Source organism: Leptinotarsa decemlineata, unplaced genomic scaffold, assembly GCF_025532065.1.
Source record: "Leptinotarsa decemlineata unplaced genomic scaffold, Ldec_3_MD MMD2_tig00000199_RagTag_RagTag, whole genome shotgun sequence".
NCBI lineage: Eukaryota > Metazoa > Arthropoda > Insecta > Coleoptera > Chrysomelidae > Leptinotarsa > Leptinotarsa decemlineata.
Genome location: NW_027412544.1, coordinates 4,414,819 through 4,429,391, shown reverse-complemented (window position 1 = coordinate 4,429,391; position 14,573 = coordinate 4,414,819). Strand labels below are relative to the sequence as shown.

The 14,573-nt window shown below is 36.0% G+C and overlaps 1 protein-coding gene across 1 annotated transcript; it reads left to right on the top strand.

Annotated features, from left to right (window-relative positions):
- Positions 1-12,275: 12,275 nt before the first annotated feature.
- Klp64D (kinesin-like protein 64D) lies at positions 12,276-14,263 on the top strand. Its single transcript, XM_074172809.1, has one exon. The coding sequence runs from the start codon at positions 12,315-12,317 to the stop codon at positions 14,085-14,087; it is 1,773 nt and encodes a 590-aa protein (XP_074028910.1). The 5' UTR covers positions 12,276-12,314; the 3' UTR covers positions 14,088-14,263.
- Positions 14,264-14,573: the final 310 nt, after the last annotated feature.

The following is a 14,573-nucleotide window of genomic DNA, read 5'->3' as shown; positions in this document are numbered from 1 at the left end:
TTATGAAACTTCCAATCCTTTTTGTGACTTACTTTAATATTAAAATACTGAAAATAAAGGAAAAATTAGTTGCACCATTCAAATGGAATAAACTATCTAATATTTGGTGAAGGGATTGGGGTTAGTGTTTACTACTACTTTATTCACCAATAGCCGGATACGCGACTTCGAAACTGCGCATCTGTCAAAAATGTGTATGTCCAGAAAAGTTTCATTGAGCCTGACACTTATCTGTGTCAGACTCCAATCTCAGAATAGGAAAAGGTGTTTTGTTTGATTCGATGTTCATATAGAAGGTTATTTCGTACGTACTCTTCTTTAGTGTGGTTCCATATTTATGATAAAGTAGTCGTTTTGAGAGGATTTTTTCTTCCAGTTTCTGTCTGAAAGAAACTCCTTCGCATTATCTACACATCTTTGTGAAGAGTTTACTTTGAAATCGACTGTTCTTCCTCTTCCTTCCTTTCGAAGTTTCATGTATTTTTTGTTTGAAGATGAAGAAGTACAAAGCTGAAACATTCATTTACGTTATTCCGAAAACTGAATATAGTGAAAACCGTTTCCTTGTCAACAATTTTTCTCTCGAAATCTGTATGGGTGACAAGAAAACGGTTTTCACTATATTGATCTACCCAAGATTCTATAACAATTGTGTGATTTTCATGAACGCATATTTTCTGGTTCCAATTCTACAAGGTGTTCTAAAAAGTGAGTCTGAATGTTGCAACAATTTTTCTCTCGAAATCTGTATGGGTGACAAGGAAACGGTTTTCACTATATTGATCTACCCAAGATTCTATAACAGTTGTGTAATTTTCATGAACGCACATCTTCTGGTTCCAATTCTACAAGGTGTTTTAAAAAGTGAGTCTGATTGTTGCAACAATTTTTCTCTCGAAATCTGTATGGGTGACAAGAAAACGGTTTCCACTTTATCAATCTACCCAAGATTGTATAACAGTTGTGTAATTTTCATGAACGCACATCTTCTCTTTCCAATTCTACAAGGTGTTTCATAAAGTGAGTCTGATTATTGCAACAATTTTTCTCTCGAAATCTGTATGGGTGACAAGAAAACGGTTTTCACTATATCAATTTACCGAAAATTCTATAACAGTTGTGTAATTTTCATGAACGCACATCTTCTGGTTACAATTCTAAAAGGTGTTTTAAAAAGTGAGTCCGATTGTTGCAACAATTTTTCTCTCGAAATCTGTATGGGTGACAAGAAAACCGTTTTCACTATATCAATCTACCCAAGATTCTATAACAGTTTTGTAATTTTCATGAACGCACATCTTCTGGTTCCAATTCTACAAGGTGTTTTATAAAGTGACTCTGATTGTTGCTACAATTTTTCTCTCGAAATCTGTATGGGTGACAAAGAAACGGTTTTTACTGTATCAATCTACCTAAAATTCTATAACAGTTGTGTAACTTTCATGAACGCACATCTTCTGGTTACAATTCTACAAGGTGTTTTAAAAAGTGAGTCTAATTTTTGCAACAATTTTTCTCTCGAAATCTGTATGGGTGACAAGAAAATGGTTTCACTATATTGATATACCCAAGATTCTATAGGAGTTGTGTGATTTTCATGAATACAAGGAATCTCAAAAAATTATTCTGATTGTTTCAACAATTTCTTTTTTGAAATCTGTTTAGATGACAAGAAAACTGTCATCACCAAGTTAATCTACTCAAGAAACTATGGAAGTTGTGTAATTTTAATGGACGCACATCATCGGATATCATTTTTATATGGGGTATTGGAAAATAAGTCTAATATTTCCAATTTTATTTTTCCCTAAATTTGTATTGTTGATGAGAAAACGATTATCAACGCGTCAATCTACTCAAGATTCTATAAAAAAGTTTTACACCAAATAGTCCTAATAATTTCACGTTCAACCTATAGTGAATAGTTATTTCCAGCCACAGATATTAGTACGGGTGCTAATAATTTCGTATCCCAACCACAGATTTTTATTTTTCTCTACGTCAGCATGTGTGGCCAGAAATCTGTGGGTAACTTCACGCCAATTAAAAATTATCGAATCGTCTCTGTTTGTCCACCTTGTCTTTCGATACATCTAATTGTTCGCTCATAAAATTCGTTTAATGTAGATCGCAACACATTAGCGGGAATATTTCTGCAATGAACTCGTATTGAAGTTTCAAGCTCATCAACATTATTAAAAGGGCGATCTCTGTAGACTGTTTGTTTTAAGTATCCCCATTAGAAATAATCTGGAGGTGTGAGGTCTGGAGAACGAGGAGACCATCGAGGATGGGTATTTCGTCCTAACCATTTATTACGAAATGTCCTATTCAGCCACTGAGAAACATTTCTAGTAGAATAGGCAGGACATCCGTCATTTTGGAACTTTTGCCGTTCTTCTAATACCATATCATCCAAAAACTCTCCTTTTTTAGTTTCCAAAAAGTTCAAGTACCTGTCATCAATCAAATTCTCGCGAAAAAAAACGGACCTACTAATTTATCATTTAATATACCACACCAAACATTTGTTTTCTGATAGTATTGATTTTTGTTGTCAACAATAAAATTTGGGTTGGCATCTGACCACCATCTGCAATTTTGTGATGATAGAACCCCATTTGTTGTAAAAGTAGATTCATCTCCAAACAGAATACATCGATGAAAATCTCGTTGTTCTTCTATTTCACTCTAAATCCACATGGAAAAATCATATCTCAAATCATAGTCTCTTTCTTGAAATGTACAAATGAATGTAGGTTTGTAAGCATGGTAGTTATGTTTCTTGAGAATACGCTTCACAGAGTTTTTTATGCCGGTATAATCAATAATTTCTTGGGTGGACCTTCTAGGATTTTCTACAACTGCTTGAAGTACGTCAAGCTGGTTTTCTTTTGTGCATACAGGTTTCGTACGCTCCGTATTATGTTTATATTCTAATGAGCCGGTCTGTTTGAAATTCTTCAAAATTCTAATTTACACTTGAATAGCAAATTTGTTTGTCTGGATGCTGCTCGTTGAAAATATTTGCAGCTTCGCGCATTGTTTTATAACCATCACCACAGATTAAAACTAATTCTGCCTTTTCCGTTAACGTTAATAATACTGGGCGAGGCATTTTAATTAAGGACAAATATGAAAACCTTTTACAGGCAAGTTTTAAGTAGCCACACTATCAAACTACAATATTGTTTTGAGGAGTATGTGTTTTTTGCTCATGGCTATCCGCTATAGATTTCGAATTGTTTTTTAATATCTGTTCCAGTTGAGGCATTGTTGTCAGAATAAAAGAAATTTTATACTTTTATTGACAGTTTACTCATATGAACATTTAGTTAGTAAAGTATTTGCCTCGTTAAAAAGAGTATTTGTTTTATTCTAGAGTTCTGTTAAATATCGTTGCAACAAACATGAAGTTGACAATCACCTAAAAAAATACAAATCCAAGTAAATTTTACAAATACACTTTAATTTGATAAAAAAATACTCCAAACTGATTTGATTGTGGCTACTCCAAATACATATTAAATCAAAATAGTGAAAATATGTATCATACAGGGGTAATTCAAAATTTTCCAAAAGAAAAATAAATCCGAATAGCAAGCAGGCCATGATTACGTATCTGAACATAACTTTCAATTCTGAGCAACTTTTTTCTTTAACTCATTTCTATATTTTTTGAAATAAGGGTACTTTACTCCTGAACGAACTCTATATTTTTTGACCTATCCTGTATGGTGTTTGTCATAAAGCTATTTCAGGTACACTTAGTTTAGTTTTGGAACATGCACCAACTTTTGTCAGGAATAAAATTTTCTGAGAAATCGATAATAAAACAGTTTCCCATTTGTTCCAGACTTAGTGGACCACACTGTATATGAAGGCAGAGTATTTTTTCTGAAAGAAATGAATTACTTCTTTTCCTGTTGAAGAGGAACGAGCTTGGGAGGAACTATTGGAAAATGTATTTTTGAGTGCTTTCTCGCGAGGTTTATTTATAATTTTCAGTTGATGAACATGAGGAGCATTATCAGCGCAGACCGAATGTTATGACCATAAATTAAATTTTTATTGGCAGTTCCCATCATATTGTCCATTTCTAATATCTATGAAATAATCACTGTACAATTTTAGTTCAATCACTCCGCTGATGAAAAAATCAACAAACGGTATTCGCACCTGAACCACCTGCGGAACGGAATCTAATCAATTCATAAATTCAAATCTTAGATCCGTGAATTAAATGTTAATCCTAATTTGAACTCGAAATACAGTTGATGGTCTAGCTTGCAGGAATAATTTCCTACGAAATTATTCAACAGGCAATTCGAAACTATCGATCCTGTAGTTCGAAGACGGTGGCAGGAAATATATTGCCATGCATTGAGTATGACTCGCACGATACCAAAGTGAACAGTATTTCTATGTTCCTCATTTCAGGGTTCACGCGACAGATACTTCCATAAGTTATGCATTCATTTCAGAAAGGAAAAATACAAATAACTTCAGAACTCACTGCATAAAACATTACATTTTTTCAAGGATAAAACACAAGCACTGCAGAGAAATTCTCAATGCGCTCTGAGAAAGTTGCTTGTGCGAAAGTAGTGATTCACATTGTATTTGAATCGCTGGAGATCAAATCCATTTGGAACAACGTTCTCGGGAAGTTTATTCCACTCGATCGCAGTTCTCTGAATGGCAGAATTCTCAAACAGTGAAGTTCAAGGTGTACTAAGATGAACCTCAAAACGATGAGCAGCCATAGTTTGTCACGTATTTCTGATATGGTCCGCTCTCGATGGAATCAAATGTGCTAAGTCACTTGAACACTTCCTGTGAAAGTATCTATAGAAGAGAGACAAATCTCCATCGATGTCCCAGACTATCATACCCTGACATACCCCTAGGCATACCCTGAAGTTTCTGGATTGAATCCAGCAACCCTAGGCATACCCTGAAGTTGCTGGATTCCTAGAATCCAAATGGAATGACGAGACAAGTGTGCTGTCGTCAGCAAAGCAATAAATTGGATTCTTGGTTTTTTCCAATAAGTCGTTGATATACAATGAAAAGCGGGTTGAAGACAGTATAGATCCCTGGGGAAAACCAGCGTTGATGGTGAAATTATTCGAGAGATATCCATCGACGGTCATTTGCAGAGAACGTTCTTTCAGGAAGCTGAAGAGCCATAAACAAAATATGATCCGACACGCCACAGCATCGAAGTTTGGTCAGTAAACCCTCATGCCACACACTGTCTAAAGCCTTAGAAACATCAAGCGCAACAGCTTTTGATTCTCCATGTTTCTCGATTGCGTTATTACAAAAATGGGTGACATACGATAAAAGGTCGCCTGTTGATGTTTGGTTCCAAAAGCCATATTGATGATCGCTCAAGATGTTAAAGCCTTCGAAATATTTGAGGATATGGTGGTTTTCAGCTTTCTCCATGATTGTGATATCACCGATAGCAAAGCGACTGGTCTATAATTATTTGGAATTTTTTTGCCTTTTTTGATAATAGGTGGAACGCGAGCAATCTTCCAACAAGAAGGAAAACCCCTTTTCTTGTAACCAGGTTGAAAAGTCTGCAAAATACTGGTGCGAGTTCAATTCCGAACTTTTTAGGTTTGATGACGGGCACTTGTTGCCCAGGAACAGACGCCTTGTTGATATTGAGCTGTTTTAAAATTCGCCTGACCAGACGTTGTCGAAAAGTTATTTTCGGCATTGTGGAGTCTAGTGTGGGAATAGTGGGTGGTGCCGTTCCCAGAAAATCGACTGTGCAGTTGGACGGAAATTGTTTAGCTAGTAAATTTGCTTTTTTTTGTTAGAGTTGGAATTATGAAGTTTGTAAAGTTTTGATTGACAGCTTCAGTTGCCGACCAGAAGGATCTAGATCCGTTGGGATTGGCAATGAGTTTATACCTAATTCTCTGATTGTGAAGTTCTTTGGAGGATTTCGTAAATGAACGGAAAAATATTGTAAATCAGAAACGACAAAATAGGATTCGTTTCTTGGAGTGGCTCTTATAAATATGTCTACTGAGAAGGCAAGGTAAGGAAGAAAACAGAAAGAGGGCCGAATGGGGCTTCTATTTCTCAATCGCCACAAAAGAAATAACCAGGAAATGAATTTCTGGCAAAAATATAACAATCTGCATTGACAGCAGACAAGCCCTATTAGCCTAGAACAGACAACGTATAACCTCAGGGCTGGTACTAGAGTGTCACCAAGATGTAGCCAAAGCCTCGGTAGATAACATTATCCTGAGGTGGGTTGAAGGGCACGACAGGAGTGAAGGTAATCGAATTGTCGACTCTTCTGCCAAGGAAGCGGCTGGACTAAGAATTTTAGGATCCAGTGGCATCTACGGCCTGATGCCTTCGACAATTGCGGAACTAGTCAAATGTTACACTCATGCTCAATCCTTAAACAGATGAGGTGGAATCAAAGGATGCAATCTTGCCAGGATCACCTTGGGCGACCCTGGGAAGCTGGCGCCGTAGAAATATCTGGCAATGACCTGGAAAAATCTACGCCTGACAGTAGGATTTCTGACTGACCACTGTCAACTAAGGAAACACCTCCATAATATGGGGTTAGTGGACACACCTCTATGCAGGATGTGTGAACAGGAAGACGAGACTGTCAGGCATGTCCTGTGCGAGTGCCCGGAGTTATCGTCAATAAGAAAGTGTGTGTTCGGCGAGTCTTGGCCTACACCTGCCGATATGAAAGAGATGTCTCCCAGTAACCTTGCCACCTTCCTGGAAAATACAGGATGGACGATGACCTAGGAGGACAACTCCTTGGGAGAATGTACAATGGTTCACATGTGGCCAATTGCTGTGGGCTTATACTCACCCTCCCTGCTCTACAGATAGAAAGAGGGACATCTAGTTTGTTTTCACTGCTTCGTACTAAACTGCAATGTTCAGGAGCATCACTTACAGATGAAATTGAAAATAAAGATAGGTAGATCAATGGAAAATATATCAAAGACACATTTCAAAATATTTGAAATCATGAAATTGTTAGTTCACACATAATTGATAAACTCGTTTGAATCATAAAAATAGTTTTAGAAAAGTATTTTATGATGATACTTCGGAATCTTTCATTAATAGTATCCCACTTGGTTATGCCGCAAGTTATGAAGGTGAACTCCCGCCCATTCTGGTAATTTTTTATAGTACATATGAGGAGCCGTTCAAGTTTTATGTAAGCATGTTTATTACAACTATTTATCCCACTATTCCCCTCGTCAGCCAGAGTAAGCAAACATCCTATTCCCCTTCCATGCTGATGTAAACATCTGTATAAACCAGTAGAATGGTTTATATGCATTTTTCATGTTGCGTTGCCATATGTGTAAAAAAGTAAATGACTACTGCTCGTGTAATCACCATCTAAAACCCCCGCCCCCATGCCCAAAAATAAACAAAGCAGAGACCCCGCAGCCCCCTTACGCTAGTTGCACACACACCGATTTTGGACGGCCAGTATAAAATCGGCCGGTATTTTATTGGTAGCGGGTGCTTGCACACTCACCGGATTTTTATCGGTCAAACAATCAGTTGCTTTGTTGTCGTAATTAGCACGCACTACCAGAACGAATTTAATGCGTAGTAACTACAATTTCACTGAGCATTCGAGACTGGAATGGTCGGTAAAAAACCGGTGAGTATGCAAGAGTGCTTAGTGCTTAATACTTGAACGGCCCCTGACTGAAATTTGGTTGACAAAAACGATGTGGATTTCTTGTTCCATATCGATGTATGTTCAAACGGTGTTATCGATGTTTCTTTGAAGTCATTTTCAAGAACCAATTGAACTGAAGTAACATGACCTGATCCCCAAATCTCATCACCGGCTTTGTTCAATTTCAAGTGAACAAAGACAGAACAAAGTCATAAGTAAGCTACATCTGTGGATCCTCTCTCGTAATATTAGGTGCATTTCGTTCGCATTATTCTACTCCAGATTTGTCCGTCCTGCCTAAAGTTATCCGCTTTATCTGCTTCATCAAAATATGTTGAGAAGAGACGGTGTCAGTGACTCAATCTGGAATGCATAACATTAGTGAGAACAAAATGCACATATCAACATCATATATAGATTGCCGAACGTCAACTTCCGCGGTTTATTTGCGGTAACCTCACTTATTCGTTTCTGAAGAAAAATAATAGAATTGGCAACATCATTTATTGAGGATCAATTGACCATTGGCACCATCTTGCGGCAACGTCAGAACTATCCCACTCGTTCTACAACAATTTCTGAAACAAAAGTGAATCCCAACATTACCAGCGTGAAGTCATCTTAGTTTATTTGTCAAATTATTTTTTGTGAAAATTATTCTCCGCATTATTATTTTTCGACATCCCATTTATTTGGATTAGGTTCCTTCATGAATTCGATCAAACTCATCAGTTATTGAAGAAATCTATGATAAAATCTGTATCTTCATCAAATAAAAATATTTCTGAAGAGTTCCGATCTGTTAGAATTTTATTTATGAATTCATAACCTAAAATGTTTCAACTCCCTTTCAACATTTACATCAATGTCTACCCAGGAGAGGACAGTTTTTCGTACACGAAATACATTGTTAAAGATAGAAGACTACATGAGATAACAATATGATTCATACAATTATTATCATACTGTTTATAGCTATATCACAAACTACATCCTCACAAATTTACCCAACTTGATCTTTATAATAATAATAATAATGTCCAGCATATGCGATCACGGCCTATATCCATCGACATAACGCGGCTCTAAGGTCTAAATGACCTACGGCCATTTTTGCTGTTAACGAGACACCAATGCTGCCCTACGGTTCGGTGGATATTGAATCCGTTTTGGGTAACGAGAAGAGTCGAATTTATTGAAATTCCATTCCCCACCATCAGATGCATACAAGCTAATAAGCCTGATGTTCTTCTCGACCATGAGAGCAGGACAATATTTATCGTGGAGAAAAAATGAATTTTTGAAAATAAACCACTCGTGTACAATTATCAATGACGAATTAATGCAAGAGAATACATCATCGATTAATATAATATACGATGTAGGTATTCAGAAAGTTGCATCTGAAGAGAACGAAGTCGATCATATTGCCGATGAGACGTCATTTACGATACCCGATTAAACAAATGGAAATTCTACAGAAAATCAAACGAGAACCTCAGATGACAAAGGTTATCCGAAGGCAGGTAACCCAAGAAAGAGAAAGCAGGGAGATCCGAAGGATAAAATCGAAAAAAAGAGGATTAAAAAAGAAAACATGATGAAGAAACATGAAATTTCGCAAGGTTGTGATATTAAAAGTTGCATTAAAGCATGTTCGAGTAAAATTAATGAGAATCATAGAATCGTGATAAACTCAAATTTCTGAAATTCGATTGATGAACAGAGAAAAACTTTCATGCTCAGTACATGCACCCGGCATGTTCCAAAACGTCGAACAACTGAAGGTAATAGAAAGCAAAATACTTTCAGGTATCATTTCAAAAATGATACCTTGTCGAAAACTTCTAAGCATAAAATCACTCCCTCAAAAAATCGACATTGTGATTCTGCTAGGAAGAGAATAGATTATTCTCTTATTGATTGATGAGCTCATTGAGACATTTCATCCATCGATATCACATTACAGGTAAGTTCCTGAATTCAGTTCCACTCATTTGTATTTAAATGAACTTTGATTTTTCAGACGTGCTCACGCACCAAATCGAAGATATCTGCCGAGCGATATATCAATTTCTACAATGTTCGAAGATTTCAAATCCAAACAAGTTGATTCCAATGTTTCCTATGAATCATATCGTTTGCGCATGAAGGCGAAAAATATTTCATTCGCACTACTGGGACACGAGGAATGCGAGCATTGTGAAGAATTCAAATTACATGAGCACAATGAAGAAAATTTAGATGAAACTTGCAAAATATGTTTTCCTGGCAAAGTCATAAAATTCGTGCTAGAGAATCTAGAGAATTCTATCAAACACAATCTGGAACCGCTATTGAAGAAGGAGAGATCTGCGTTTCTGCACATTTACAGAAAATTATAATGTTGCCAAGAATTGATAGCTTCAAGAAGGTAATTTTTATCAAAAGACTCGTTACGTACAATGAAAGTTTCGTACCACTTGGTTCAAAATCGCAGATGAAACCATATGAAACCATATGCTGTTTCGTGGCACGAGGCTATTTCAAGAAGAGATAAAGAAGACATCGTGAGCTGTTTTTATTCGTTCTTTAAAAGACATACATATGCCAAGAAAATAACTATATGGTTGGACAACTGTTCTAGCCAGAACAAGAATTGGTGTTTGCTAACGTTTCTATACAGAATGATTAATTCTGATGAAATATCCGCTACTGACATTTTTCTCAATTATTTCGAACCAGGACATACCTTCATTTCATTCGACAGTTTTCACCACCAGGTAGAACGACCGTTGAAAAAACAGGGCAAAAAGAAAAAGTTGAAATCATCAACATGAACTGCCAAGATTTTTATCAGTGGAAAGACTTCAAATCTGAAGTTGCATTGAAGAAATATGCGAGCAGACCGCATCTTTCCGATATGATCCAAATCAAAGCTAGTCGTGGCAACTTTGTTTTGTTCTACAAAACATCATACAACGAATAATTCACCAAGCTAGATTTTCTCTCTAAGAAAGCTGTGAAAAAAACAGGGGTTTTATTAACCGATGTTTCAAACCGATTGACACCTCGTGAATTCCCTAAATCCAAAAAAAAAAGCGCTATTGAGGAATTTTGAAAGACTTCTTCCAGAAAAAAGAAAGGCTTTCTGGAGAAACTTACCAGAAACCGATGATAAGGATGATGTCTCAATTTGAAGTTATTTTATTTTTCTTCTTTTTTTGTGAAATCAAAATTCTTTTATATGTTTTGTGATTAACTCAGGTATTCAGTTAATTTTATAATGCAATTTGACAATATATCTGTGCGTTATTGAGAACAATAATTGTTTTCAATTAAATTCATACTTCGAAAAGAGTAAGAGAGCTGTTGCTCGAGGGCAACAACTTGAGTTGAGGAATTAAGTCATTTCAGTTCCACGGTATTTATATACATTAATTCTGACATCTTCTGGTAGATGATCTCGTGAATCAGGTAACTTGCCAATATATAATTTCATTTGACTAGTTCATACTACCAGTTGTTATTTAGTCAGTTTCTTTGAAATTATGAAACTGATCAATGGTTCCCTTATTTTTTTAATGGGTCCCTTAAGTTCTTTTTTGGAGGGACTTAAGGGCACTTTGCAGTCCCGGAAGTGCAAAAATATTCATTTACAACATTCCTTATTTATTATTTTTCTGCGATTGCCAAATGAGGATGCCGTATCTACACAGAATACTAAAATGAGGCAGATACGGCATTATGGCTTAGAAAGTCAGCAAATATGTGTAACAATGAAAGCCGTATCTGACTTTTCAGTATAAAAAATTAATTTTTTTGAAAAAATTTCCTGTTCAGTAGATTTTCAATATCATTCTACATCTTTTCTCAATCAAATATATCGTTCTACACGAAGAAATATCAAAAATACTTTGACGCTGGATTTCTCGATACTAGGTCACCAGTAGATATCGCATTTGATTTTAGCACGGCAGTAATACCATACTTGGATTCAATTGTCACCTCCCTTGAAGTACGTTTTTAATAACAAACTCCATATTCTGATTGTGAGATTTTTGTTAAACAGATGCGGTTTTGTAAACAGTTTGGTACAAATCCAACAATAAAGTAGTATTCAAATACGTTATGGATTATTATCAAATATTATCATTTATCATTACACTGTTGGACCACTGTTGTTGAACAAAAAATTCACGTTCGCATAGGACATGTATTGATTTGCTTGAAATTCAGGTTTTCGTTACGCAACCCTACTTTATTCAGATGTTCTCTGAATGAACACTGATTATTCCAAGCCGGGACATTTGAAAATTTACAGATTAATCCACATCTTTCTGAAGCTTTTCAATGGGATTATCAAATTTTTGAGGTGAGGTCTTTGACTATACGTATTCCAAGCCCTTCATTGGCATATTTGAAGAAAATTCCTGTCGAACAAAATGTGGGTTTTCTCTGAGACTAAGATCATTTATTCTATAATAATATCAAGTTCAGAATTACTTTGCTTCCAATGGATTTTTGTTATATCAACAAAAAAAACTGTATATGTAATTAAAGTCTATATATATGAAGTAACGGAAAGATTGACATTGACATAATTTTATTACCAATATTCGCTATTATGTTCTGTCAAAAAATATATTCGGATGATAACGTTGAAAACATCAGAGTATTCATAAGGGTACGGCCATTGAAAGATGAGGAAAGTACCAATCGAAAATCTAACATCGAAGTGAACAATAATACGATTTCATTCAATAAATATGGAACTATCAAAACATTCAAGTTCTCAGAAATCTTCGACGAACATAGTAGCCAGCTGGAAGTATATCGAGTTGTGGCAGTTCCCATAGTCGAGCAAGTTCTGCAGGGATATAATGGGACAATTTTTGCTTACGGACAATCGGGAACTGGTAAAACGTACACCATGATTGGAAATATTATGGATCCGGAACTCAAAGGCATTGTACCAAACATCTTCTCGCACATTTTTGCTCAAATAAGCCTTGCAAATAAAGACCTATCCTATGCCGTAACGGTAACCTACTTGGAAATTTACAACGAGGAAATTAGGGATCTGCTCTCTGAAACGCCAGAACGAAAGTTGATGATGCGGGAAAAACCTGGAGTGGGAGTCTTCATCAAAGATCTGTTAGGGTTCACAGTGCATTCCTTAGAGGCCGTCACGGAGATTTTAGCGAAAGGCAACAAGAATCGTGCTACAGGTTCTACAAAACTCAATGACAACAGCTCCAGATCACATGCAATATTCAGTTTACTTCTTGAAAAAAAGAATAAAGTCACGAATCAATCCACTTTTGGAAAACTGAACCTAGTTGATCTTGCAGGATCTGAGAGGGTTAATAAGACATTAGCTACTGGAGATAGGCTTAGAGAGGCTGGAAAAATCAACTTATCTCTCTCAGTTCTAGGAAACGTGATATCAGCTCTCGTTGATGGAAAGAGCAGCCACATCCCTTACAGAAATTCGAAGCTTACAAGATTGCTCCAAGACTCTTTGGGAGGAAATTCACTAACTGCGATGATCGCGATGATCAGTCCTAAGCTGTCAGACTCTGAAGAAAGCATGTACACCCTCATGTATGCTGATAGAGTGAAACACATCCAAAATCGTGTTACTATCAACGTTGAAAAAGAGAGCCTCATAGAAACTTTCAACACCAAGATAACGGAACTGAAACAGCAACTCGAAATGTTAGTACTAAAAGAACAAAAAGAGGAGAAACGAGAACGTAGAAAAAGTAAAATGTCTCTGAACCAAATAGAACTAGATGAAATCGAAATAGAAAAAAGTATACTCATCAACCGAATCGATACTATCCAGAAAAAAATTCTTGTTGGTGGTGAGAATCTGATTGAAAGAGCCCAGCAACAAATGGAAATGTTAGAGGATACAGCAAAAGAGTTGCAGCACTTAGACAGTTCACATCAACTACTAGGTGAAATACTATTCTATAAGGAAAAAGAAAAAGGTCTTGTAGGAAGAAGGTTCGCCTCATTACAAGAAGAAGATAAAGAATTAGATAGAAAAATTGAAGAGACAGAAAAATTGTTGTCGAAAGCTTCTAGCATTTTGGAAAAAAAGGAAAACGAATACCAAAATGAAATCAGTCAATTGCTCCACACGAACAAGTCATTGGCGAAGGAAATGGGTCTCGTTAACTTCATTGTGAACCAAAGCGTTCCAAAAGAATATTTAGACGAAATAAATTCGAATATAATATGGAATGATGAAAATCAAGAATGGCAGGTGAAAGGGATAGCTTATTGTGGAAATCACTTGAGAAAATCAAGATCCAAAACAGGAAAAGATTCTATGGAAAAAGGCTCAGTATATTTCAATTATAAGTCGAAGGTGAAAAAAACAATGTAGTACAAAGTTGTACTCGAGACTTTTCGAATTGAAAATGTGTTTGTATCTTGTCATTTTATAAATAAGTACCTATTTGCTACTTGAAACTAGCGATCTTCCCGGCGTTCCCGCCAAATAATTGACTTCAATAAACACACTTCTGAAACCTTATAATGTAATTTTTGTAGGGACCATCTGCTGATATGTAAACTTCAGTAAAAAATGGTTTTTGAAAAAGATACAATGATTTTTGAGTTGATCCATTACAAATAAATGATGATAGAAAAAATCAAATCGTAAGTACAAGCTCGGGTTTATCACTATATCAAAAATGAAAGTACAAAATTGTACATACCTATATCACCTATAATACACGAGCAAAGTTGAATACAAAATTCACACGTTTTCATCAAGTTCCATGATGAATTCATTCTTGTCGCGCCTCAAAGAACTCGTCGACTAATTTACTCGCTCTATGAATTTTGGCTTACAAATGGTTCAATGATT